Genomic DNA, 24,771 nt, shown 5'->3' on the forward strand with positions numbered 1-24,771 from the left:
AGAGCTTAAAGATCATTTGGCCTGTCTGTGACTGTCTGTACTTTAGGCTGCCAGCTCTTACCTTATAACTAACTCTCCCATATATGATGCCTCCCTTTTTTGTTAAAATTGAGTGGCTAAACTAACTAAAAAATGGTCTTGTAATTGCTCTAACAATGCATTAGGAAAATGGATCGCCTGGTTACCACTAAGCTAGTTGTCTCAGAAAAATCAAATAAAATGTCACTTCATTCTATTCTTCTTAAGTTGAGAAATATATCCAATCAAAAGACATCTCATATGGATGTGACATTTGCCATAAGTTGCAAAAATCTTGGCAGATCCAACCTCTGCATGGGGAGGAATTGTCTATAGCATAAAAATGTAAGCCATCCTGCTTTAAGTGTAACTCATTATCAGATGTACGCCATGAGTTTCATTTGATTTGCCAGTGTAGATGAAAGGAATAGTTGCGGTCGAGGATTCAAAGTCCAATGACTAAGGAAACTAACATGTTTTCCACCTATACATCAAGAAAATTGTTTGTACCACTTTCTGCACTGGAAAGCAATCCTAGCATGCAACTCAACCATTTTCATGTGGTTGGCACTATCCGATTTTAAATATCTGGCACATAGATGGGTTGTATTCAAAATAATATCTGTAAAATCTAGAATAAATTCCAGTTTAGCTTCCTAGAAGAAAAGTACTAAATATGAAATAGTAGTGATACTTAGCTTATGTTAGTGCTTGAATTTTGTTTTTTTTAATGGAAGAGAAACTTTGTAAACATTTTTTGTAGCTGGCTTCTCTAGACAGGCAGTGGCTCTCTCCTATAATCCCAGCACTTCGGGAAGATGAGACGGGAGGATTGCTTGAGCTCAGGAGTTTGAGACCAGTGTAGGCAACAAAATGAGACCCTATCTCTACAAAAAAAAAATAAAATCAAATCAAAAAATTAGCTAGACATGGCGGTGCATGCCTGTGGTTCCAGCTACTGAGGAGACTGAGGTGGCAAGATCACTTGAGCCCAGGAGGTTAAGGCTACAGGGATGAGTGTGTGCTACTGCACACCAGCCTGGGTGACAGAGAAAAACCCTTTCTCAGGGGAAAAAAAAAAAAAAAAAATAGCTTCTGTATAATCAGGTTAATAATTCTGTGTTTGGGGACAACCAGTTTTTATCCTGCTTCCCTACATTTTGTCACCTAAGCTGGCGAGTGACTGGGAAAGCCACTGTCATTCAAAATTGAAAGTGCAAGCAGGAAAAAAGGACCACTCAAATTGAAAAGGCAGTGCTTAGTTCATGGTTACTTCAAGATTATTTTGCTTCTCTCTCCCCACCCCCCTACTCTTTCGAAAGATAAAAAAACATCCTGAAAGGAAATGACAATTCGTTAAAAACTGATTGGGTAAAAATTTGGATTACATTGTATGCCAGGTTTTTTTTGTTGTTATTTCTTCGGGAGTTTTGACGATAAAGCCTGGACCTGGACCATAAGTCATAGTCTATTCATAATTAATTGGAAATATACAGTCTCACAATTAATTGAATGATCGAGCATAAAATAGAGAAGAATTTATAAATTGTCATTGAATCACAATACTGGAAAAGAGCTTTCATTCTAATTCAGCCATCAGTTTTTATAGATGAGGAAATTGAGGACCAAGAGATTAAATTACTTGTCCTTTGTCAACTTAATTTTTTAAAAGATGATCAATTATCTGTTAGGCCTGAGGTGTGCATGAATCTACGTCTTTCATTTGGCTGTGATGCCTTATGACAGTTAGGTCAATGATTGCAAATGGGCTTGTGCTGTCCACTCTTAGAGCAGGACTGGATAAACTCTTCTGTTTGTCGACTACAGCCTGGCAGTGAGCTGGACAACTTGGAGGAGATTTTGGATGATTTGCAGAATAGTCAATTACCACAGCTTTTCCCAGACACGAGGCCAGGCGCCCCTGCTGGATCAGTTGACAAGCAAGCCATCATCAATGACCTCATGCAACTTACAGCTGAAAACAGCCCTGTCACACCTGTTGGAGCCCAGAAAACAGCACTGCGAATTTCACAGAGCAGTGAGTATGAGAAATGGCTGGTTATGCCAAGAAATTTCCATAAAATCACTATCAGAAACAGGGATTATTGAAGTCTGATGCAACCAGCTTAGTCACTTTAAGGTTTTTGTGATCAAATAGCACCATCTACTGTCCTACTCTTTTGAAACAGTATTCAAAATGGATCCTCCTGGGCATGGTTCTCTCACATTCTCTTGTGGGTAATTTAATCGGCATGGAACAGGGAGACTGACCTACACTGATGAGGTTCTTCAACTGATTGTCATATCTCCCTTCATTTCCGTTACTGCCTTCAGACATGGAGTTTATCCTAGATTTTATGTGTTTAATATACAATGAAATACTGAAATATAGGACATCTGGGAGCTATGCTGACTTTTAGGGATAATACACTATTTTAAATTATTCTACCCTCCCAGATTGCTCAGCTGGTAGTAACAGAAAATAAATTTTAAAAATAATAAAATACTCAAAAGTACTTATTATACACGAAATGGCTACACACATGACAAATTTTGTCCTAGCTCAGGAATCCTCATAAAAACATCACTTGACATGGAACTTTATGTGTCTAAGTGTTTTCTAAGTTTAATTTTCTGTTTAGAAAAAACATTTTTTATCTTTTCATTTTAAAAGCTTTAGCATAAACTCATTATTCACTATGAACACTTCAGCTTACAAACTTGATAATACCGGAGGTTATCTGGTAGTTTTTAATGGAGGAAATTGATAATACCTGAAGTTGTCTGAAATTTTGTACATAAGAAAGTATCTGTTCTGTAGCAAGGCCATAATTCATAGAAAGATAGATAACCTCTTCAGTGTTAAATTGGCAAAACAGAATGATTTTCCCTTTCAGGTACAGTTTGAGCCAATACCTGGCATTTGTTCTCAGATTAGAAATGGCAACTATCAGTCAAATTACAGAATATCTTTAATTACTAGGTCTTTTCTCAAGTGATTTCTGACCATTCTGAAATAGGCAAAACAAAAGAAAGATGAGTTTGGGCTGGGCATGGTGGCAGTCACCTGTAATCCCAGCTACTTGGGAGGATAAGGGAGGAGAATCACTTGAATCTGGGAGGTGGAGGTTGCAGTGAGCCAATATCATGCCACTGCACTCCAGCCTGGGTGATAGAGTGAGGCTCCATCCCAAAAAAAGAAAAAAGAAAAGCTTTTGCATGTGACCTTTCACACCTCTTTCTTGGGTAATGGAAAGTTTAATTGTGGATCATGGGAGATCACAAAGTCAAAGAGTTTAGAATTGGGTTAGAAACACACTAGATAGGCTGGGCACAGTGCCTCATGCCTATAATACCAGTGCTTTGGGAGGCTGAGGTAGGTGGATCACCTAAGTTCAGGAGTTTGAGGCCAGCCTGGCCAACATGGTGAAACCCCACCTCTACTAAAAATCCAAAAAATTTACTGGCGTAGTGGTAGGTGCCTGTAGTCCCAGGTACTCAGGACGCTGAGGCAGGAGAATCACTTGAAGCCGGGAGGCAGAGGTTGCAGTGAACCGAGACTATGCCACTGCACTCCAGCCTGGGCAACAAGAACGAAACTCAGTCTCAAAAAAAAAAAAGAAACACATTAGGCAGCCTGTGCTCGTTAGCATGGGGAGGTAATGAAAGACTGTGTAGAATTCATGGTTTCTCCTCTTTCTGTAGCTCCTGATGGTATTCAGATTATTGATGGCAACCTGATAACCAAACCTGTGGAAGTCATGATTAAGCATGCACATAATTTCTATTCCCAGCCCTAATTTTTAAAAATACTTTGTTTCTATCATTGATGGTTAAGAACTTTTTCTTTTAAATGTGCTATTTCAGACTGTGTTTTTATAATTCAGGGAAAATTCAGTACTTGATATTAGGTAATACATTACTATAATTTGTAATAACTTAGCATTTTAAATTTAATAACATTAATAAATTATGGATTGTCATTGTGATGCTGGTCTAGTGCTTAGTACACAATACTTACCAACTACAAAAACTATATCAAATCCAAATGTATCTAGAATTTAAGGAAACTATACTTTGAAAAGTAAGCAGGGCCTTATAGCTTTAATTTAATAGTGCTTTGGACAACAGCATTCCCACTTAAAATTTTTAACTTCTAATGAGAGTAACCCCTTTAAATCTAATTCTGATCCTAGGAAAGCTCAGTTAAGAAGTGATATTCTGGCCAGGCATGGTGGCTCACGCCTGTAATCCTAGCACTTTGGGAGGCCGAGTCAGGCAGATCACAGGTCAGGAGTTTGAGACCAGCCTAGCCAACGTGGCGAAACCCCCCCCATCTCTACTAAAACTACAAAAATTAGCCAAGCATGATGGCAGGCACCTGTAACCCAGCTACTCAGGAGGCTGAGGCAGGAGAATTGCTTGAACCCAAGAGTCGGAGTTTGCAGTGAGCCAAGATCATGTCATTGTACTCCAGCCTGGGTGACAAGAGCAAGACTCCATCTCAAAAAAAAAAAAAAAAAAAGTGATATGCTGATATCCAGACCACATGTGTATAGGTTTGGTGATGTATGTAAGAGATATTTATAGCTTCATAGCTTTGAGAAAGCAGTACTCCCAAGTTTTAATATTGTAACATGAAGGAAACATTGGTTTACTTAGCAAATACAGTTGTATATTTGAAATTACTACTGGGAGCCAGACACGGTGGCTTATGCCTGTAATCCCAGCACTTTGGAAGGCCAAGGCAGGAGGATCACTTCAGGCAAGAAATTTAAGACCAGCTTAGGCAATGTAGTGAGACACTGTCTCTACAAAAAATTTTAAAAATTAGCCAGACTTGGTGGCACCTACCTGTAGTCCTAGCTACTCAGAAGCCTGATGCAAAAGGATCTCTTAAGCCCGGGAGTTAAAAGCTGCAGTTAACTATGATTGTACTGTGGCACTCCAGCTGGGGCAATAGAGTGAGACCCTGTATTTAAAAAGAAAAAGAAAAGGCCAGGCATGGTCGCTCACATCTGTAATCCCAGCACTTTGGGAGACCAAGGCAGGCAGATGACCTGAAGTCAGGAGTTCAAGACCAGCTGGCTAACATGGTGAAACCCCACTTCTACTAAAAATACAAAAAATTAGCCAGGCGTGGTGGCGTGCACCTGTAATCCCAGCTACTTGGGAGGCTGAGACAGGAGAATCACTTGAACCTGGGAGGTGGAGGTTGCAGTGAGCTAAGATCGCGCCATTGCACTCCAGCTTGGGCAATAAGAGCAAAACTTCATCTCAAGAAGAAAGAATGAATGAATGAAATTACTATTGGTAGGAAGGTATATGGTAAATAATATACATGTGTGTGTTTTGTTTTGCAAGATCATCAAGAATTAGAGACCAGTCGATTAGATCACATGTCTGTACGCAGGGATGCTGCATGTGTTTTTTGTCTGTGATTTTGTCTTTTATCTGGGTAGTTGGTCCCTGACTTGCATACCTTTGTCATTTTACAGACATTGTCCCTAAACACTACTACTGTTAATATTACTTTCCATTATCCTATATTAACCTTCAATTTTCATTTGTTTTCTCCTTAGCTTTTAATAACCCACGACCAGGGCAACTGGGCAGGTTATTGCCAAGCCAGAATTTACCACTTGACATCACATTGCAAAGCCCAACTGGTGCTGGACCTTTCCCACCAATCAGAAACAGTAGTCCTTACTCAGTGATACCTCAGCCAGGAATGATGGGTAATCAAGGGATGATAGGAAGCCAAGGAAATTTAGGGAACAGTAGCACAGGTAAGGGCTCAAATGCACTGTTACTTTATTGGTGGGTTATTTAATTTAATGGTGTATTTATCCACATTAAACTAGTAGAATTTCTGAAGTGAACTTTTTAGTTAGAAAATAACATAAATTTGAAAGTGAGAAAACTATACAAATTTTCACTGTGAGAATGGCATATGGGAAAGCCTTCCAGTAAGCTAACCATTTAATTCTATGATTGTTACTTTTATGAGGTTTCCAACCATCAATCCAATAGCTGAGACTTACTCACTTCTATCCCAGTTACTGTTCTAGGCATTGCAGGGTATGTATAAAATCATTCCAGGAATAATTTACTGATACCCCCAGAACTTCTTATGGATTGATTATTTGTTTTTGGAGAATTTCAGAATAAGAGCTTAAAATCTTTTATACTTCTAAGTAATAAAATTTTCATTGCAAAAACTACTAAGAACTTTAAACAGTAACATGCCTGGCCTAATAGCTTTCATTTCTGGTCCCTGACTCAGGAGTTTGAGACCAGCCTGGCTAACATGGTGAAACCCCATCTCTACTTAAAATACAAAAATTAGCTGGGCATTGTGGCACACACCTGTAGTCTCAGCTACTTGGGAGGTTGAGGCAGGAGAATCGCTTGAACCCAGGAAGTGGAGGTTGCAGAGAGCTGAGATCATGGCACTGCACTCCAGCCTGGGCGACAGAAAGAGAGTACATCTCAAAAAAAAACACAGACTGAGAGGGACTCTCCTAGTTATCATTGCAGTAATATTGTTGAATTATGGATCACTTTCTTTTTTGCTTTCTAGACTTTCTATAGTCTTGTCATATTATTTAGATAACAGATGTTTTGAAAAATAAAATCCCTTTCTCCCATAATATTTTTCTGTAGTTCAAAATCTAATTCTTAAATGGTTTTTAAAATATGCATTAATGGAATACCCTTCTAACTTTTTATTTTAGTTTTTTCTTTTGAGACAGTGTCTCACTCTGTCACCCAGGCTGAGGGGCAGTGCTGCAATGATGGCTCACTGCAGCCTCAACCTCCCAGTCTGAAATGATCCTCCCACCTCAGCCTTCCAAGCAGCTGGGACTACAGGCATCTGCCACCACACCTGGCTAATTTTGTATTTTTTATAGAGACAGGGTTTCGCCATGTTGCCCAAGCTGGTCTCTAATTCCTGAGCTCAAGCAATCTGCCCACCTCAGCCTCCCTAAGTGCTGAGATTACAGGCATGAGCCACCACACTTGGCCTTCTGACTTTTTAAAATCTAACTAACCACCTTTCACCCTTAATCATCCTCACAGCACATTCTCATTTTATAAGTGAAGGAACGCCCACAATGCATGTTCTCTTCTTTTGTTAAATATACCCCATTTTTAGTTGTTTATCATAATTAAAGAAAATGAAAGCAAGCCATATATTTGAAAGCAGAACCTTTATGTATCCATCGTTAAACACTTCAAAATGAAGAGACCTCATTTGGAGAGTTTCCTTTTTAGAATATCAGGTTTTAGCCATTATCAACATCCTGGGGGCCAGGCCAGCATTAGGCTTTTATATGTGGTCAGATAACCGTTAACATCTCAAAAAAGAAGGGATTTTTACAAATCTGTCCTAACCCATTCTAGATGTTTATAGTCAGGAATACAGTGGTCTAGGTATATTGAAGTCATGGGAGTTCGCTTGCCTTGACTATGAAAAACTACAGTAAATATCAGAAAGATCCTGTAATTTCTCCATTACTTAGAGGCTACTCTTGGTCAGTTTTGAAGTTTAACAAATTATAATACCCTGAAGGAGACTTGAGGATAAAGTCTCATATAGACTTCAAGATATCTTCAATGATTTTTGTTTATAATGAGAGTATTGAATATCAGTTTTTACCTTGTTCCTCTTAGCCTCTACCTCCCTTTTGGAAAGTAAAGCATTTACGTGTATATCAGCTAATGTGATTCACTTCCTGAGGAAGGAAGTTGGGGTTATCCACATACCACGGCACCTGTTTCTTAGTACAAATGGGAACAATTGTAACAGCTTTTCTGAACTATAAAGAGTGGCAGGTCCATGTTATAAAAACTGTGTAGTTATTGCCCATTCTTATTTCTTAGCCAAGGGCCCACATCTGCCCAATGAGGGTGTTAGCTGTTGGCTAAGTTTGAATTACAGTATGATTATCTTGTAGGGTAGGATCATCTGGTATTCATACATGGTAAATATGTTTTCAGTTGCTGCATCGCTCAGTTTTCTTTGGCTTGCACACAGGAATGATTGGTAGCAGTGCCTCTCGGCCTACTATGCCATCTGGAGAATGGGCACCACAGAGTTCCGCTGTGAGAGTCACCTGTGCAGCTACCACTAGTGCCATGAACCGGCCAGTCCAAGGAGGTATGATTCGGAACCCAGCAGCCAGCATCCCCATGAGGCCCAGCAGCCAGCCTGGCCAAAGACAGACACTTCAGTCTCAGGTCATGAATATAGGTAAGGTGGCTCCAGTGCTCTTTGCTTTTAACGTTTATGCTCTCTTAGAAAGGAGTATCAGCTCAGTAAACTAAAGACATGCTTCTTATGTGCAGTTTAGATAATCCTCCCATGTAAAGCTGCTAAGTGGGATTTTGCTGGAACTCTGTATAGAATCAGAATCTCAAAGATTCTCCAGTCGTATAAGAGAACCAACTGCCTTTGAGATGTTTTATTTTTGTTACCTAATTTCAACTTTAGGGGAGAAGTGAATTATAACGTCACACTATTAATAAAGAAATAGGCTGGATGTGGTGGCTCATGCCTGGAATCCCAGCACTTTGGGAGAATCACTTCAGGTCAGGTGTTCGAGACCAGCCTGGCCAACATGGTGAAACCCCATCTCTACTAAAAATATAAAAATTAGCCAGGCATGGTGGCATGCGCCTGTAATCCCAGCTACTCAGGAGGCTGAGGCAGGAGAATACTTGAACCTGGGAGGCAGCGGTTGCAGTGAGCCGAGATGGCGCAACTGCACTCCAGCCTAGGCAACAGAGCAAGACTCATAGATAGGTAGATAGATAGATAGATAGATAGATAGATAGATAGTTCGGTGGTATAGCAGTATTTCTAACTCTGTGTGATCACTGGAACAATATCTGGAACTTAAAATTCAGATTCCTGGGCCACCACCTAGACTACCAAATCAGACTCTCCCAGGCCCTCACTGAAGGTTGCAGGGTCTTACAGAACATCTCACAGAATGTGAAGATTACTAGAATTCTATTTGGAGACCGTTCACATATTATTAAAATTGATGGTCTGATATGTCCTATGGTATCATTTATATGAAATGTCCAGAATGAGCAAATCTGTAGAGACAGAAAGTAGAGTAGTGGTTACCTAGAGCCAGGGGTTGCAGCAGGGGGGATGCTCAGGTGGGAAGTAGGCAGTGACTCCTAATGAGTAATGGCTTTCTTTTTGGGGGAATGAAAGTTTTCTGAAGTTGATTGTGGTGATGGTTGTGTAACTCTGAATATATTACAATTCATTGTACACTTTAAATTGGTGACTTGTATGTTATATGAATTATCTCAGTAAAACTGTTATATTTTAAAAATTAATGGTCTGTAAAACTCATACTTGAGATTATTTACTTTATCATTGACATGTTAGCCTTCCTCTTGTACATTAGCATAATTCCAATAAGTTAATGTTTATGTTCTTTTCATGTACTTGTACAATGAGAAAGAGCTATTTTTCGTTCACAAAAAGATCGGGCACTTTGGGAGGCTGAGACGGGCAGATCACCTGAGGTTGGGAGTTGGAGACCAGCTGGCCAACATGGTGAAACCTCGTCGGTACTAAAAATACAAAAATTTGTCAGGCATGGTGGTGTGCACCTGTAATCCCAGCTACTTGGGAGGCTGAGGCAGGAGAATCGCTTGAACCCGGGACGCAAATGTTGCAATGAGCTGTGATCACGACACTGCACTCCAGCCTGGGCAACAGAGCAAGACTACGTCTCAAAAAAAAAAAAAAAAAGATGCTGGGGTTGTTTTGACAAGAAAACGCAGAATTTTCATCCTAACTTGGCATTAGTTTTCTTACCTATTTAATTGTTATTTCAGCTTATTGTTTCTGAGAGATGGCATTTACATTGCCTTACTACACTGAATGTACTTAGTGAGTGGTTCTCAAACATAAATTTGTATAATTTGATGGTTGCATGAAAAATGCATATAACCAATTTCTATGCAAAATTAAATGAGAAAATGTTTAATGTTTATTAATTGATTAAAAATCATAATAGTGAGTACCTTATATCTAGAAATGTAATGTATTCTCAGTCTTCACTGAAGAGCATCTGGCTCTTGAGCTTGAAATGTGGCTCTGTATGTTTTATTGTATAGCTGAGTTTCTCTAATTTTTAATAAACTCCAAAAAGCCATGAATTCAATAGAAAATTATCTGTTAGAATGGAATACAGGTCTACAGATAATGATGATAATATAATTTTTAAAAGCTCATCTCATCCATTAGCTTTAAAGCCTTTCTGAGAACTTCTGAGGAAGAGTGTGTGTGGGTTGTCTGGGCCTCCTTTCTGCTCTGCTCATGCTCTGGTAGGGAGCTGGCTGAAGTACAGTTAGTGTGCGTTCAGTAGCCAGCAGTCTGGACATGCTTCCTCAAAACTTGGTCCAGCCCCCTGACTCCCAGTCAGGGAGTCTGCAAGGCCAAAACTATTTTCATAATAATCCCAAAACACTGTTGCCTTCTTTACTCTTACTATCGCCCAGGTAGTTTTCCAGAAATTTTAGATGCTATGTGATAACACAGCAGATGAAATGTGAAAACAGAAGATTTCACTCTGTTCCATTCACCCAGGCATTAAAGCTATTTGCAGAAATGTAAAACAATGCCAATAAAAGAATTTTTTAAATGTTGCATTCAAAAATCGTATTTATTCCACTCACTTGTATCTAGAAAAAAATTTATATTAACATATAATTTATTATGATTTTTAAATGAATCTATACTTTTTTTGTATTTCTCAGTTTCCAATACAGTAAGTATTGTAATATCAGTAAAAAAGTAAGTAATATCAGTAGGATGTAACCCACATGAACAAAAACTTTTTGAGTATTGAGAGTCTTAAATGCTAAAGGTTTAGAATGGTTTGTCTAGATAGTCTCTGAAATGGGTAATTCACCTTCATATTTATTGCCTTTACTTCTATTCAGGACCAGAATTTTATCTTCTTATTTTCACCTAGTTAATTATTATTGCTTCTGTCTTTTCCATTTTTCATAAACCAAACATTTCACTTTAAATTACATAGCACAATTTGATGCTCCCTTGATTAAAGATGTAAGTTTTTTTCTTCTCCCTTTCTAGGGCCATCTGAACTAGAGATGAACATGGGGGGACCTCAGTATAGTCAACAACAAGCTCCTCCAAATCAGACTGCCCCGTGGCCTGAAAGCATCCTGCCTATAGACCAGGCGTCTTTTGCCAGCCAGAACAGGTGAGTCCTGAGCACCTAGGGTAGCCAGCTATTTTATACGTGTCCAGAAGTTGATCTTTTCCTTTCGAATAGTCAGTGCCTGACCAGTTTTGGTTTATTCGGACTGTATCATCTACTAGGCAGGGCATGAAGGGAAAGGGTGAATCCAGAAATCATTATGACCTAGGATGTGCCTTTAAAGAAGTTACAATTTAGTTGAAAAAATGTATGCTGATAACTGTAATTTGAGGTAGTATGTAGTATGAAAACCACAAGACAAATAAGCCAAGTTTCAGAAAAACATCCAACCAGGATGCTTGGAGAAGACTTCAAAGTCTTGAAGAAGTAGTCTGATTTCAGACGGCAGAGATGACAGGGAGCCAGTCCCGCTGGTAAAAGCTGCACATCAGAGGCCCAGAGTAAGGACTGCTGTGAGTAGAACTGAGGCAGTGGATAACAGAGGAAGAGTCTCAGGCAGGCAGTTTGGCTCATCCCAAACTGGCTGCCAAGGGCAGAGGGAGGTGCTGTGCACTGGGTAGACAGGGAAGCGCACCCCAGCTAGATAGCCACTGCTGTCGCACCTGGAGCTGCTGTTGTACTTGGAGTTGGTGGTTTCTCACAGTCAGTCTTGCGCTTTGATTCTGATTTCATGATGCCCGCGAATGCTAGGCCTAGATACGTTTATTTGATATGTTAGAAACCCACCCATTTCCATGAAAATTTGGGACACAAGTTTAACACAGGACAATGTATAATAATTAAATCTACCACCTGATAGTCGTTTTTGGATGAAATGTTAAAGATTAGTTTTTAGGAAGAACTAGGCCCAAAATTAGGATTTTTAGTGTTGCCCAAACAGGAGGAGAGTTCTGTTAAAACAAAAATGGAAGGAAGTCCAGAGTTATACTTGGTTCAGTAATAGAGTAAGCGTGTTAAGTTTGCTGTACGAGTCTCGGTGACTCAGCACTGCCCTAACATGTTGTTGTTTCTGTTACTGTCAGTTAGGTATTTTTGCATATGCACCGTGTGGACAAAACAAAACATTTTCATCACCTTTAAAGTTATGTCGATTTTTCTAACCACTCTCAGATTTTTTATTTTAAATAATTCAATGTGGAAGAAACTTAGGACCAGCTTTATGGTAATCTTATTGTCATAGAAATTCAGAAGTAGTGGATAATAAAGATTCTAACTATGTCTCTCCTTTGAAATAAAAGAGCAGGGCTTTTTTAAAATCCTCTTTATAAGTATTACAGTTGATATTTAGGAACAGGTTTATTTGTTTTTGTTTCTGTTTTTGTTTTTTGAAGCAGAGCCTCGCTCTTTCACCCAGGCTGGAATGAAGTGGCACGATCTCAGCTCACTGCAACCTCCACCCGCCGGGTTCAAGTGATTCTTCTGCCTCAGCCTCCCGAGTAGTTGGAATTACAGGCACATCCCACCATGCCCGGCTAATTTTTTATTTTTAGTAGAGATGGGGTTTCACCATGTTGGCTAGGCTGGTCTTGAACTCAGGTGATCCGCCCACCTCAGCTCCCAAAATGCTGGGATTACAGGCATGAGCCATCACGCCCGGCCTGGAACAGGTGTTTTAGTTTATCTGTACATTTCAAAAAGACAGTAGTTTAGCACTTAAACCTGTAACATCACATGTTCCTTTATTTATAACTAATTTCCACTTTTACTTCCATTATAGGTTTTTTTTTCCTTCAGTCATCTGGTATATAGAAGAGAGCTTTATAGTATGGCCAAAAATTATAGATTACTTTTAGATTTCTGTTGGTTTTATTAAAGGAATTTTTTTTCTTGAAATACAGTAGCTGCCTTTCATGAAAGACTCCCTTGGCCAGGCGCAGTAGCTCATACCTGTAATCCCAGCACTTTGGGAGGCTGAGGTGGGCAGATCACGAGGTCAGGAGATCAAGAACATCTTGGCCTACATGGTAAAACCCCATCTCTACTAAAAATACAAAAATTAGTCGGGCTTGGTGGAGCTTACCTGTAGTCCCAGCTATTCTAGAGGCTGAGGCAGGAGAATCGCTTGAACCTGGGAGGTGGAGGTTGCAGTGCACCGAGATCACGCCACTGCACTCCAGCTGGGCGGCAAGAGCAAAACTCCATCTCCCAAAAAAAAAAAAAAAAAGAAGAAGAAGACTTCCTTTTGCATTAAGTTCACAATTTTGGATATTTTTGTTTTGAGACAGTGTCTCACTTTGTCACCGAGGCTGGAGTGCAGTGGCATGATCTCTGCTCACTGCAACCTCCACCTCCCAGGTTCAAGTGATTCTTCTGTCTTTAACCTCCCGAGTAGCTGAAATTACAGGCACCCACCACCACATCCAGCTAATTTTTTAATTTATAGTAGAGACAGGGTTTCACTGTATTGGCCACGCTGGTCTCAAACTCCTGACCTAAAGTTATTCACCTGTCTCAGCCTCCCAAAGTGCTGGTATTACAGGCTTGAGCCACTGTGCCCCACCTAAGATCACAATTTTAATTTGATTTTCTCCTGTTTGAAATGTATCTCTAAGAGTAAGGTTTCTTTTGTTGACTATTTCTCATCATTCAGTAGCTGCTACTTTTTTGCAGAATTTTGAAAATGCTTTTGAAAAGTGAAGAAATGGTAATGTCATTTCTCAAACAAGTGCTGAGAGTTTTACCTAATTCTCCTTCTTCTTCCCATACTTAATGACTTCTAGTTCATAAACATGTAGACTTTAAGGTATGGGATTTCTATTGATTGTGGATCTTTCTCTGCTTGTTTATTACTTACTATTTTGCACTAGCCTGGGGCCTTTGTATGTTTTTCCCTTTATTACTCTGAATTCCACTTTTGTTTTAATATTATATTTATCTGTCAGATGCTCTCTAGGTTGTAACTATATGTGTAATTGCCCAAAATATAGGAAAATAATTTCTTCTTTGTGTTAGTGGCCAGTTGGGGTTGGGAGTCTGGATTGGTATTTTTTTGTTAGCAAGCATATTATAACATCTCTAAGGGAAGTGATGTCATTCATGATATGCCCAAATTTATAACACCAAACTACACGGCAGTGTAGTTTTCTGAATATAAAAGTAGTTTTTAATGTATTGTAGCTCAGCCAAATTAGGAACCTTTTGTTTTCATCCACTAGAAATTTACTGCACCTATGCTGTGTTTATGTTCCAGCACTGGGCCACAAACAAGTAGAGGATGCAATGCTTACACCTTGTGAGCATGGTGTGAAGTTGGCATTTTTTTTTTAAATTATATTTTAAGCTCTGGGGTACATGTGCAGATCTTGGCAGGATTGTTGCATAGGTATACACATGCCATGGTGCTTTCTACCTCCATCCACCCATCACCTACATTAGGTATTTCTCCTAATGTTATCCCTCCCCAATCTCCCCACCCCCTGTTGTCCCTCCCCAAACCCCCCACTCCCCAGTATAACCCAGTATGTGATGTTCCCCTCCCTGTGTCCATGTGTTCTCATCGTTCAACACCCCCTATAAGTGAGAATATGCAGTGTTTGGTTTTCTGTTCTTGTGTCAGTTTGCTGAGAATGATGGTTTCCAGATTCATCCATGTCCCTGCAAAGGACACGATCTCATTGTTTTTTATGGCTGCATAGTATTCCATGGTGTATATGTGCCGCATTTTCTTTGTCCAGTCTATCATCGATGGGCATTTGGGTTGGTTCCAGGTCTTTGCTATTGTAAACACTGCTACAATGAACATACGTGCACATGTGTCTTTATAAATTGTTAGTTTCAATTCACCATAGCTCAATAGGTGATTTAAGGCTGAGAGGAAAGTGGGGTGCTCTGTGAGGAGATAGGTGGTGCCCCGATGTAAAGTAGATCTTCAGCTGGAGAAGAGCTTGGGAAGGTTCGGATAAATATCAAGGTCTTGGTTTTCTGGTGATGTGTGTAGTGTCTTTGGAGACAGATCAGCTGCCCATGGTGGCTGAGGCTCACAGGGAAGGCGTGAGCATTAAGTTTGGGAAGGTTAGGCATTATCAAAGGCATGTGTCCTTGAATTCCACCACCACTGCCATCCTGTCCCAGGGGTGTTTTCCTGGGAGAGCTGAAGAACAACGTAGGAATTCGAAGTAGGGCCCTTGTGTTCAGTAAAATGTGCTTTGGGAGTGGGAACCTGAGAGCATCGTACTAGAATTGTAGATAGCGTGCAAGGTGGGAAGTTGTTGGGAAAGTGTCCTGAGAGTCCCAGCTTGAGTTGAAGAGGGCCTGGACCAAAGTGGGATGGCCTGGAAGCACGGTTTTACTTTTTAATCTCTGAATTCATTTGTATTTTTTTTAATTAGAAAAGAAAAGCTTATAACAAAAAGTGATTTTATTATGTAGGAAATTGTTTAAATGCCAGTGATTGTTTTAGTTGTTTGTTATTAAGCAGTTGGCTGTGTTGCTGGTCTGTCAAGGTGGAGTGGTCTCACAAAGGCACGAGGCAGGCAGTGCCTGCCTCCTCTGACAGTGCGTTTCCCGAGATGTGCAGCCTTGCGTGCATTAGATTTCACCCAGGCCTGCCATCAGTGAATAAATCTGAAATGGGAGGGTTGCCTATGAATGCAGCTTCCAAAAAAACAAGTTGAAAATGACAAAATCTAGGCAAAGAAAATCCTTGAATGCCAACTTAACCAGCCTTTTTAGGGAATGAGTCGCTGCCTAAGAGAATTTGATAAATAGCTGACATTACTCTTGACTGACTTGAACTCTTTCATGGAACTCTTGCCACATCCATGTTTGTTGGTCCCTCCTCATTGAGGAATTTCCTCTCTTCGCTTCTGTCGCAGATAGTTCAGTGGTTTCTCCCTCTCCTGCTTTTCTGCATCTGCAGTAGTAGAGCAGTCTGATCACATTTGGATTTAAAGAAGGTTCTAGGAGAGTGTGGACTGTGGAGTACAAGCAAGAGCAAGGAGCCAGCAAGCCCCCTAGCATATGTGACTTGGTGAAGCCCAGTAGTGACAAGGAAGGGGCAGGAGTGAGAAGAGCACCTGCTCTCAGAGGTCTCAGTGGGTCCCTTAGAAACACAAGGAGCTCCTGCAGCCAGGGAGTTGGGGAAGCAGGTGAGGAGTGGCCTCAAGGGACCCTCAGCTGGACAGTTTCCAAGTTACTAGAGGTGAGTGGAGAGCATAGGTTGTTATTAATGCATTCCTTTATGGCCATTTGAAATTAATTGTTAGTTTCAGTGCTGGCACTTCAGTGTTTCAGGATTATAGGCCAAAATAGCCTATTAGAGCATTTAAAAACCACATGGCGTACTGAACTGTGTTAATAGGTAACTTCAGTTCTTGACGAGTTTATTCTCACTTGCTTAAGTTTGCTAATCTATAAACTTTTTGTTTTTTAATCTATAAACATTTATTTTCTCCAAAACATCATACCGTGACTCTAAGAGGACAAAATAGACTTTTGGTAAAGTACAAATATCATTTCTCTTTTAGTATTCAGGCAACTCAGGAGCTCTTTTTTTAAATCCTCCTCTAGTCTAGATGTGGTGGCTCATGCCTTTTATCCCAGCACTTGGTAGGCCAAGGTGGAAGGATTGCTGGAGACCAGGAGTTCGAGACCAGCCTGGACAATATAACAAGACCCTGTCTCTACAAAAAAATTTACAAAAATTAGCCAGGTGTGGTGGCACACATCACATCTGTAGTCCCAGCTACTCAGGAGGCCGAGGTAGAAGGATTTCTTTAGCTTAGGAGTTTAAGGATGTAGTGTGCAGTGATTGTGCCTGTGAAAAGCTACTGCACTTCAGCCTGGGCAACATAGTGAAACCTGTCTTTATAAAAAAAAAAAAAAAAAAAAAAAAAAAAAAAAGATTAGCAGCCAGGTGTGGTGGCACACACCTATCCTAGCTACTCAGGAGGGTGAGGCCAGAGGATCACTTGAGCCCAGTGAACCATGATGGCACCACTATACACACACACACACACACACACACACACACACAGAGAGAGAGAGAGAGAGAGAGAGAGAGAGAGAGAGAGACACAAACACAGCTCCTCTACTCTAATTTAAAAATTAAATGTATAGGAGTTTTATGTACCATGGAATCTGGAGTTTGGTATTCTGATTTTATCATCAATTATTTAATAACAAATATAATTTGCATGTTCACGATTCACATTCCTTGTGTACCTAATGCAGAAATGCTAACAGATTCACTTCTTTTTTTTTTTTTTTTTTTTTTTTTGGAGACGGAGTTTCGCTCTTGTTACCCAGGCTGGAGTGCAATGGCGCGATCTCGGCTCACCGCAACCTCCGCCTCCTGGGTTCAGGCAATTCTCCTGCCTCAACCTCCTGAGTAGCTGGGATTACAGGCACGTGCCACCATGCCCAGCTGATTTTTTGCAGTTTTAGTAGAGATGGGGTTTCACCGTGTTGACCAGGATGGTCTCGATCTCTTGACCTCGTGATCCACCCGCCTCGGCCTCCCAAAGTGCTGGGATTACAGGCGTGAGCCACCGCGCCCGGCCCAGATTCACTTCTTGAGGGCTTTAATAAATGTTTTCAGGCCAGGTATGGTAACTCACTCCTGTTATCCCAGCACTTAGGGAGACTGAAGTGGGTGAATCATTTGACCTCGAGTTCGAGGCCAGCCTGGGCAACATAGTGAAACCCTACCTCTACAAAAAATTGGCCGGGCATGGTGGTGCGTGCCTATAGTCCTAGCTACTTGGGATGCTGAGGTGGGAGGGTCACCTAAGCCCACGAGGTTGAGACTGCAGTGAGCCGTGATCACACCACTGCATGTTAGCATGGGCAATGGAGTAAGACCCTGTCTCAGAGAAAAATAAATGTTTTCAAGGCCTGTTCGCGCATGACTAAGACATTTCCTAACAGCCCAGCCAAATTTAATCTAGCTGCAGCTGAGTTCAGGAAAATTAATGCAGCTCTGATGCCTCTAGTTCTCTCGTCTCTCCCTGGTGAGCCATCATAGCCTCCTATAGAATAAGAATCTTAAATCAATCAGTGATTCCTACTAAAGTGTAAAAAAGTCCTTGCCGGGCACGGTGGCTCACGCCTGTAATCCCAGCACTTTGGGAGGCCGAGGCGGGTGGATCACAAGGTCAAGAGATCGAGACCATCCTGGTCAACATAGTGAAACACCGTCTCTACTAAAAATACAAAAAATCAGCTGGGCATGGTGGCGCATGCCTGTAATCCCAGCTACTCAGGAGGCTGAGGCAGGAGAATTGCCTGAACCCAGGAGGCGGAGGTTGCGGTGAGCCGAGATCGCGCCATTGCACTCCAGCCTGGGCAACAAGAGCGAAACTCCGTCTCAAAAAAAAAGAAAAAAGAAAAGTCCTTGCGTTCCTTCAATTTATATGCTTGAGTAGTGGGCATAGTTTGGTAGGCCCTGGACTCACACAGATCCATGTGGAGCCCCAGCTCTGTGGTGTCTACCTCCAGCCAATGGCTTAACCTTGCCTCACTGAGCCTCAGCTTTGCCAGCCATGAAGTGGGACCAATGGAAATAAAAAGCATACCTTAGATACCTAGATTTGCGTCTGGCCTGCATTGGGCACTGAATAAAGTGTATTGAATATTTCGGACTGTCGTTTTATTCTGTGTTGGGTTGGTACAGTAGTTTGTTGCAAAGACCCTGGAAGTCAATTGATACTTTCACCTTTGAGATAAAAAAAATTGTTCTCTAATCAACTAGCTTTTCCATTGGCCCAAGGTGACATTTCTCTCTTTACAGGCAGCCGTTCGGCAGTTCTCCAGATGACTTGCTGTGTCCACATCCTGCAGCTGAGTCTCCGAATGATGAGGGAGCTCTCCTGGACCAGCTCTATCTAGCCTTGCGGAATTTTGATGGCCTGGAGGAGATTGATAGAGCCTTGGGAATACCAGAACTGGTCAGCCAGGTATGCACAGAAGGGTAGCACACGGGGGCCAAGCGCTCTCATGGGTGCAAAGGTGTCTATTGTCTGTTTATAGGCGTTCCACGGTCTGCTTTTTAGAGTATACTGGTTTTTACCTCATAACAGGCTGGGCTTGTTTCTTCCTTGCCTTTCCTTGCAACCCTCACATAAACTTTGACCTGAGAATGGAGAACACTGAGAATGAGCTTTGCATTTAGTTCAGGTTAGCAGAAAGACACAAACCCAAGACCAGCTCACCTGGTGTCCGCCCTTGCTGATAGGGAGGGACACACAAGATACAGAGAAACCACAGAACACTTCCCCATGGAAGTCGGTATGAGTGTCTGTAGTCATGACCACTGTATTCATTTTGCATCTGTGGGCTGGTGATAGGAAGCTGTTTGTGCTAAAAGAATACTTTCCACATAAGTTAGCAGAAGTCATTTTACAGGTAGCTGCAGCTTTTTCATCATTTTTACCTTTAAAAATGTTGGGCTATCCTGAAAATGGAAGAGAGCAAAAGAAAAAGGAAAAGAAAATGGTGGGCTAAATCTTTAAATTATGGTTTAGTTCACCATGATTTTGGGGATATTTAAGCAAAATGGGAATATTAAAAAGTTAACTAATCTTAGTGAGCTTATTTAGCCTTCTTCCAGGTAATTAGTTGGTTACTATAAAAAAGTAAGTCCCTGCTTTGAGAGTACCTGACAGCAGTGGTAGAATAAATAACCTAACATAGTGCCTTGAAAGAACAGAACACTATCTGAACCTGGCTGCACAGCTACCTTTGTGTGAAGCAGTGCAGCCTGGCTCACTGTGTGAAGAGTAACCCAGAAAAACCATCATGTTCTCGTTACTGTTTACCTCTTTACTTAGCATGAATCATCTTTTATTCTTACTGCCAAAAAGTATCTGCCAGAGTCCCGTCTACTTCCTGGCCATATGATGTGTCATCATCTTTCTGAGAGAAAGGTGATGCAGAGTCATTGGAGACTTCTCTGAAACATTAAAATTAGTCTTCTTATAATTCCCACAGTTGAGCAGATACAGGTAGGAGTTAGGACTTACCAATTCATATTGAAAACAGCAGAATGGAAAGAAATGACTTGAGGTTACGTGATATAACCTGAAATAAATTAAGAAAGGGAAATGGAGTTTAAATATTTCCTGTGTGACTGGTTTGCTTTGTCTTCAGTGATAAGTAGAATTAAGCATTCAATACTATTTTATCCTTGAGTCTGTCTAACTGACATTTAAAAATGTGATCCGTGGAGCTGCCGAGTGACTTGTAACATTATCAAAACAGGTGTCACGTCATGTAATATTTTTAGTCTGTTTTTTACTCACTTCTGTTACTTCTATTTTGTGTCATCAAATCCGCTATCATTATAATATTGTCATGAAACTGAATTTTAGAAATATGATTATTAGGTAGAGTTGAGGGAAGTATAGAGTACACATTATTCATATTCATGTTAAAGTGCTGAGATAGTTTTGTGTGTGTAGTTAGAGCAGTAATTCAGCAGTGAATGATGTCCTTTGCTTAGGCTCCCCTTGTTTAGAATTACCACGGGGAGGGCAGTGGGCCCCTGGCTCTCACAGGCTGGCCATTGGGTTGTGCTGATCAGAGCTCAGGGCTCCAGGTGGCTCCAGCACTACCTGGATAGACTGTTTTCAAGAAGGCTTAGGACAACACTGGGCTAAAGAAAACATGAGAGATTTTATTTGTTGCTAGAGTCTTTCCTTCCTTTATACCATCAGGTTTGTAGCAATTACTCCTAGAAGTAGAAGGAAGAGGAGAATCAGCCAAGTCCACCTTTCCCCTCAGCACATAGACATTCAGGGCGATTCTGAGGTCTTCCAGACCCCGGGGAAGTTGCAGGTTTGTTCACCTGCCCCATTCTGACCCAGGTAGATAGGCTAGCCCTGAGAAGTCAGGAGAGACAGACACATAAACCATGTCTAGTAGGTGGTGAGAGGATGATGGCAAAATGTGGAGCATGTAGGGAATCCTGACAGCCACAGAAAATGGTAAAGTAGATAATAGGCAGCACATCACACTCCCAAATCACAAGCTGAATTGGACCCCACCATGTACTGGCTGGACAGGGCTTGTTGCAATTCACTTCATGTCCTTAAATCTCATTTTTTTAGCCACAAAATCAGGATAATGATGGTCACACCACTGATCCCAGCTAGGTACTGAAGAGGTTATCTAATTAAAATGAACCCCATGGGTAGGAATAATCAAAAAACTTAACACTTCCAGGGGATATTTACATCTGAAAGGCCAGGCCAATCTGATCGGTGGAGCAGGTAGGGTGCATTCTGTAGTCCTGGCTCATTTCTCCCGTTTTCTTGGAAGAAGTACTGCTGGGAGTCCAGTTTGACCCCTGCTCTGTCCTTGTGTAGCCGAAACTGTGGGCAGAAGCATTTTCTAGAAAGAAAAATGGAGTCAAGCTAAAGGTACCTTTGTGTAGTAAGTACAATATTATAAAGTATAAAAAGCTTCAAATGTATGACAGCGAGAGAAAACAGGCTCATACTAACTGCTTTTTTTATGGTTTAATTTATTTGTTTGTTATTTGGGGCTTCCTCTCCAGAGCCAAGCAGTAGATCCAGAACAGTTCTCAAGTCAGGATTCCAACATCATGCTGGAGCAGAAGGGCCCCGTTTTCCCCCAGCAGTATGCATCTCAGGCACAGATGGCCCAGGGTAGCTATTCTCCCATGCAAGATCCAAACTTTCACACCATGGGACAGCGGCCCAGTTACGCCACACTCCGTATGCAGCCCAGACCCAGCCTCAGGCCCACGGGCCTAGTGCAGAACCAGCCAAATCAACTGAGACTTCAACTTCAGCATCGCCTCCAAGCACAGCAGGTCTGTTCTTTGATGGCACCTGGGAAGTCAGGGGTGCTGGGTGGAGGACGTGAGGAAGAGATGGCGCAGCTGTCCAACAACATGCAGATAGTAGGTTGAGGAGGGCAGTTACTTGGAAAGGTGATTTAAAGTAAAATGTATTCTGTTTTTAAAATGTATTTATCCTGTTTGTATGTATTTAGAATCGCCAGCCACTTATGAATCAAATCAGCAATGTTTCCAATGTGAACTTGACTCTGAGACCTGGAGTACCAACACAGGTAAGGCAGCACGCCAGCCATCAGCTTTCGTTAGTATTCAAAGTATCCCCGCAGCTACTTTTGTCATTTCCTCCTCTCTGAAGAAAGGCAACGTAGTAGACGTGGATCCAGATCAGCACACTGGCCCTGTACCATCACCCAGTTACCTGTCTGGTATGTTACATTTTTCCCTTTGAATCACTGCCATTTTTATTGCCAGGTACAGTCAATTTTTGTTATTTTAAGGAGTTCAAACACTGAATTAGAGAACACTAACCCCTAGGAGAAATACACGGTTGGGTTCCTGCAAGTTTCTGGTCACAACATTGTCATCATCCAGTCAACACATAAGCTTGTTTTATGTGCGTTTCTTTTAAAGAAGTCACTGTAATTCAGGCCTGAATGGCACTTACCTAGCATACCTACTTTCTGCAGAAGGCACCTCACCAGCCCCTGCACTTAGGGACACTAGAGAGCACTGCAGCAGCATGTCTGGGAACCAGTTGAAGCAGCAAAATCACCAACAGGAGAAGCAAAAAATCCAAAAATCTTGGAACCAAATAGACCACAAAGAGGATACTTGTTTACAGTATGAGAGCTGAAACCAGAAGGCAAAGTGTTGCCTTGTTCAGCCTCAGCTGGAAGTAATGCACATTGGGTATCTGAAATGTTATGCCACTGTGCTCACGTCTACAGAAGCGTGAGTATTGATTTGAGGGTTACAAGTAAATTTTGCTGAATAGGCAACTTCACGAATGTGGAACTCACAAATGAGGATCTGCTATATCTTAGGACCCGTGAGCAGCCTCACCCCTCTCACTGACAGCAAGCACCAGGATCGCTTCCCTTCATCCATCCCGCCTTCCCTCCCTCCCTACCCTCCACCTCCACCTCAGCCTCTGTGCATTCCTGTCAGGCTCTCTCCTTCTCTCCTCCTTTCCTCCTGCCTCTTTTCAGCCTTTTCTGAAGTACACCACGTCACCTTTTGTCCCAGTGATTATATTTCTCTTTAGAATTGAATGTTCCTTGAATGAGACTAAACTGCCATCCTCAAGGTTTATATCACAGTCTTCTTATAGAAAGGACTGTGTTCTTTTGAGATCCTTTAGTTAATTTTGTCCTTACAAAATGAGTTAACTGATATTAGCATCAAACTTAACCCTGCTAAGTCATAGCAAAGCTTCAGAATAATATCTTTAGAATTCAGAAGCTCACATTCTCAATCAGCAGTTGTTCAACTCTGAGTTAATCCTTTTATGTCATTTTTTTCCAAATAATTTTACAGATGATAGTACTGTTCGCTAGCCTATCTATAATATTCACTTTGTTTTTAATGTGTTTCTGCCCCCAACATTTGCTTCCACGTATCACCCCTGACCTCAGGCACCTATTAATGCACAGATGCTGGCCCAGAGACAGAGGGAAATCCTGAACCAGCATCTTCGACAGAGACAAATGCATCAGCAACAGCAAGTTCAGCAACGAACTTTGATGATGAGAGGACAAGGGTTGAATATGACACCAAGCATGGTGGCTCCTAGTGGGATGCCGGCAACTATGAGCAACCCCCGGATTCCCCAGGCAAATGCACAGCAGTTTCCATTTCCTCCAAACTACGGTACTGGACTTACATCCCCACCACCTTTCACCAGTCCTTTCTCCCCAGTGTCCCCCAGTCCTGGGTCACAGCTCCTCTCTCACAGCTCTTTGCATGGCTCCCAGATGAATCTGGCTAACCAGGGAATGATAGGAAACCTGGGAGGACAGTTGGGGCCTGTGAGGAGTCCCCAAGTCCAGCACAGTACCTTCCAGGCTCTCAGTTCAGGTACCTCCTTTTCTCTGAGTGCAGGTCTTACTTTAAGAATGACCGAAGTAAGTGTGTATGCGTAGACCGTGTCTGTCTATCTTGTGTGTGAGCGTGTGTGGATCTGTTTATGTCAGTGTCTAAAAGTGCATATGTATTTATATATTTGAAAGCCTCTGAGTCTGACTCAAACAAATCAATAGATACAAAATGTAAAAAGATCTCTATAAATATTTAAATATTAGGCCGGGCGCGGTGGCTCACGCCTGTAATCCCAGCACTTTGGGAGGCCGGGGCGGGTGGATCACGAGGTCAAGAGATCGAGACCATCCTGGTCAACGTGGTGAAACCCCGTCTCTACTAAAACTACAAAAAATTAGCTGGGCATGGTGGCACGTGCCTGTAGTCCCAGCTACTCAGGAGGCTGAAGCAGAAGAATTGCTTGAACCCAGGAGGCGGAGGTTGTGGTGAGCTGAGATCACGCCATTGCACTCCAGCCTGGGTAACAAGAGTGAAACTCCGTCTCCAAAAAAATAAATAAATAAATAAATAAATAGGCCGGGCGTGGTGGCTCATGCCTGTAATCCCAGCACTTTGGGAGGCCGAGGCGGGTGGATCACGAGGTCAAGAGATCGAGACCATCCTGGTCAACATAGTGAAACCCCGTCTCTACTAAAACTACAAAAAATTAGCTAGGCATGGTGGCGCGTGCCTGTA

At 41.6% G+C, this 24,771-nt stretch overlaps 1 protein-coding gene across 12 annotated transcripts in view; it reads left to right on the forward strand.

The window, feature by feature from the left end:
* The window catches only part of NCOA2 (nuclear receptor coactivator 2), a 306,209-nt gene that overhangs the window by 265,533 nt on the left and 15,905 nt on the right, over positions 1–24,771 (forward strand). For 10 of the 12 annotated variants that reach the window (XM_037744280.1, XM_037744284.1, XM_017544634.2 and 7 more), the window contains 8 exons: positions 1,846–2,056; positions 5,601–5,807; positions 8,060–8,275; positions 11,150–11,279; positions 18,967–19,132; positions 21,733–22,011; positions 22,194–22,271; positions 23,634–23,868. In XM_037744280.1, the coding sequence (XP_037600208.1) occupies positions 1,846–2,056; positions 5,601–5,807; positions 8,060–8,275; positions 11,150–11,279; positions 18,967–19,132; positions 21,733–22,011; positions 22,194–22,271; positions 23,634–23,868 (1,522 nt within the window). The remainder of the gene's footprint in view (positions 1–1,845; positions 2,057–5,600; positions 5,808–8,059; positions 8,276–11,149; positions 11,280–18,966; positions 19,133–21,732; positions 22,012–22,193; positions 22,272–23,633; positions 23,869–24,771) is intronic. The other 2 variants (XM_037744294.1, XM_017544698.2) reach the window with 2 other exon arrangements.

This window comes from Cebus imitator, unplaced genomic scaffold, assembly GCF_001604975.1.
Source record: "Cebus imitator isolate Cc_AM_T3 unplaced genomic scaffold, Cebus_imitator-1.0 Scaffold9, whole genome shotgun sequence".
In the NCBI taxonomy this organism is placed as follows: domain Eukaryota; kingdom Metazoa; phylum Chordata; class Mammalia; order Primates; family Cebidae; genus Cebus; species Cebus imitator.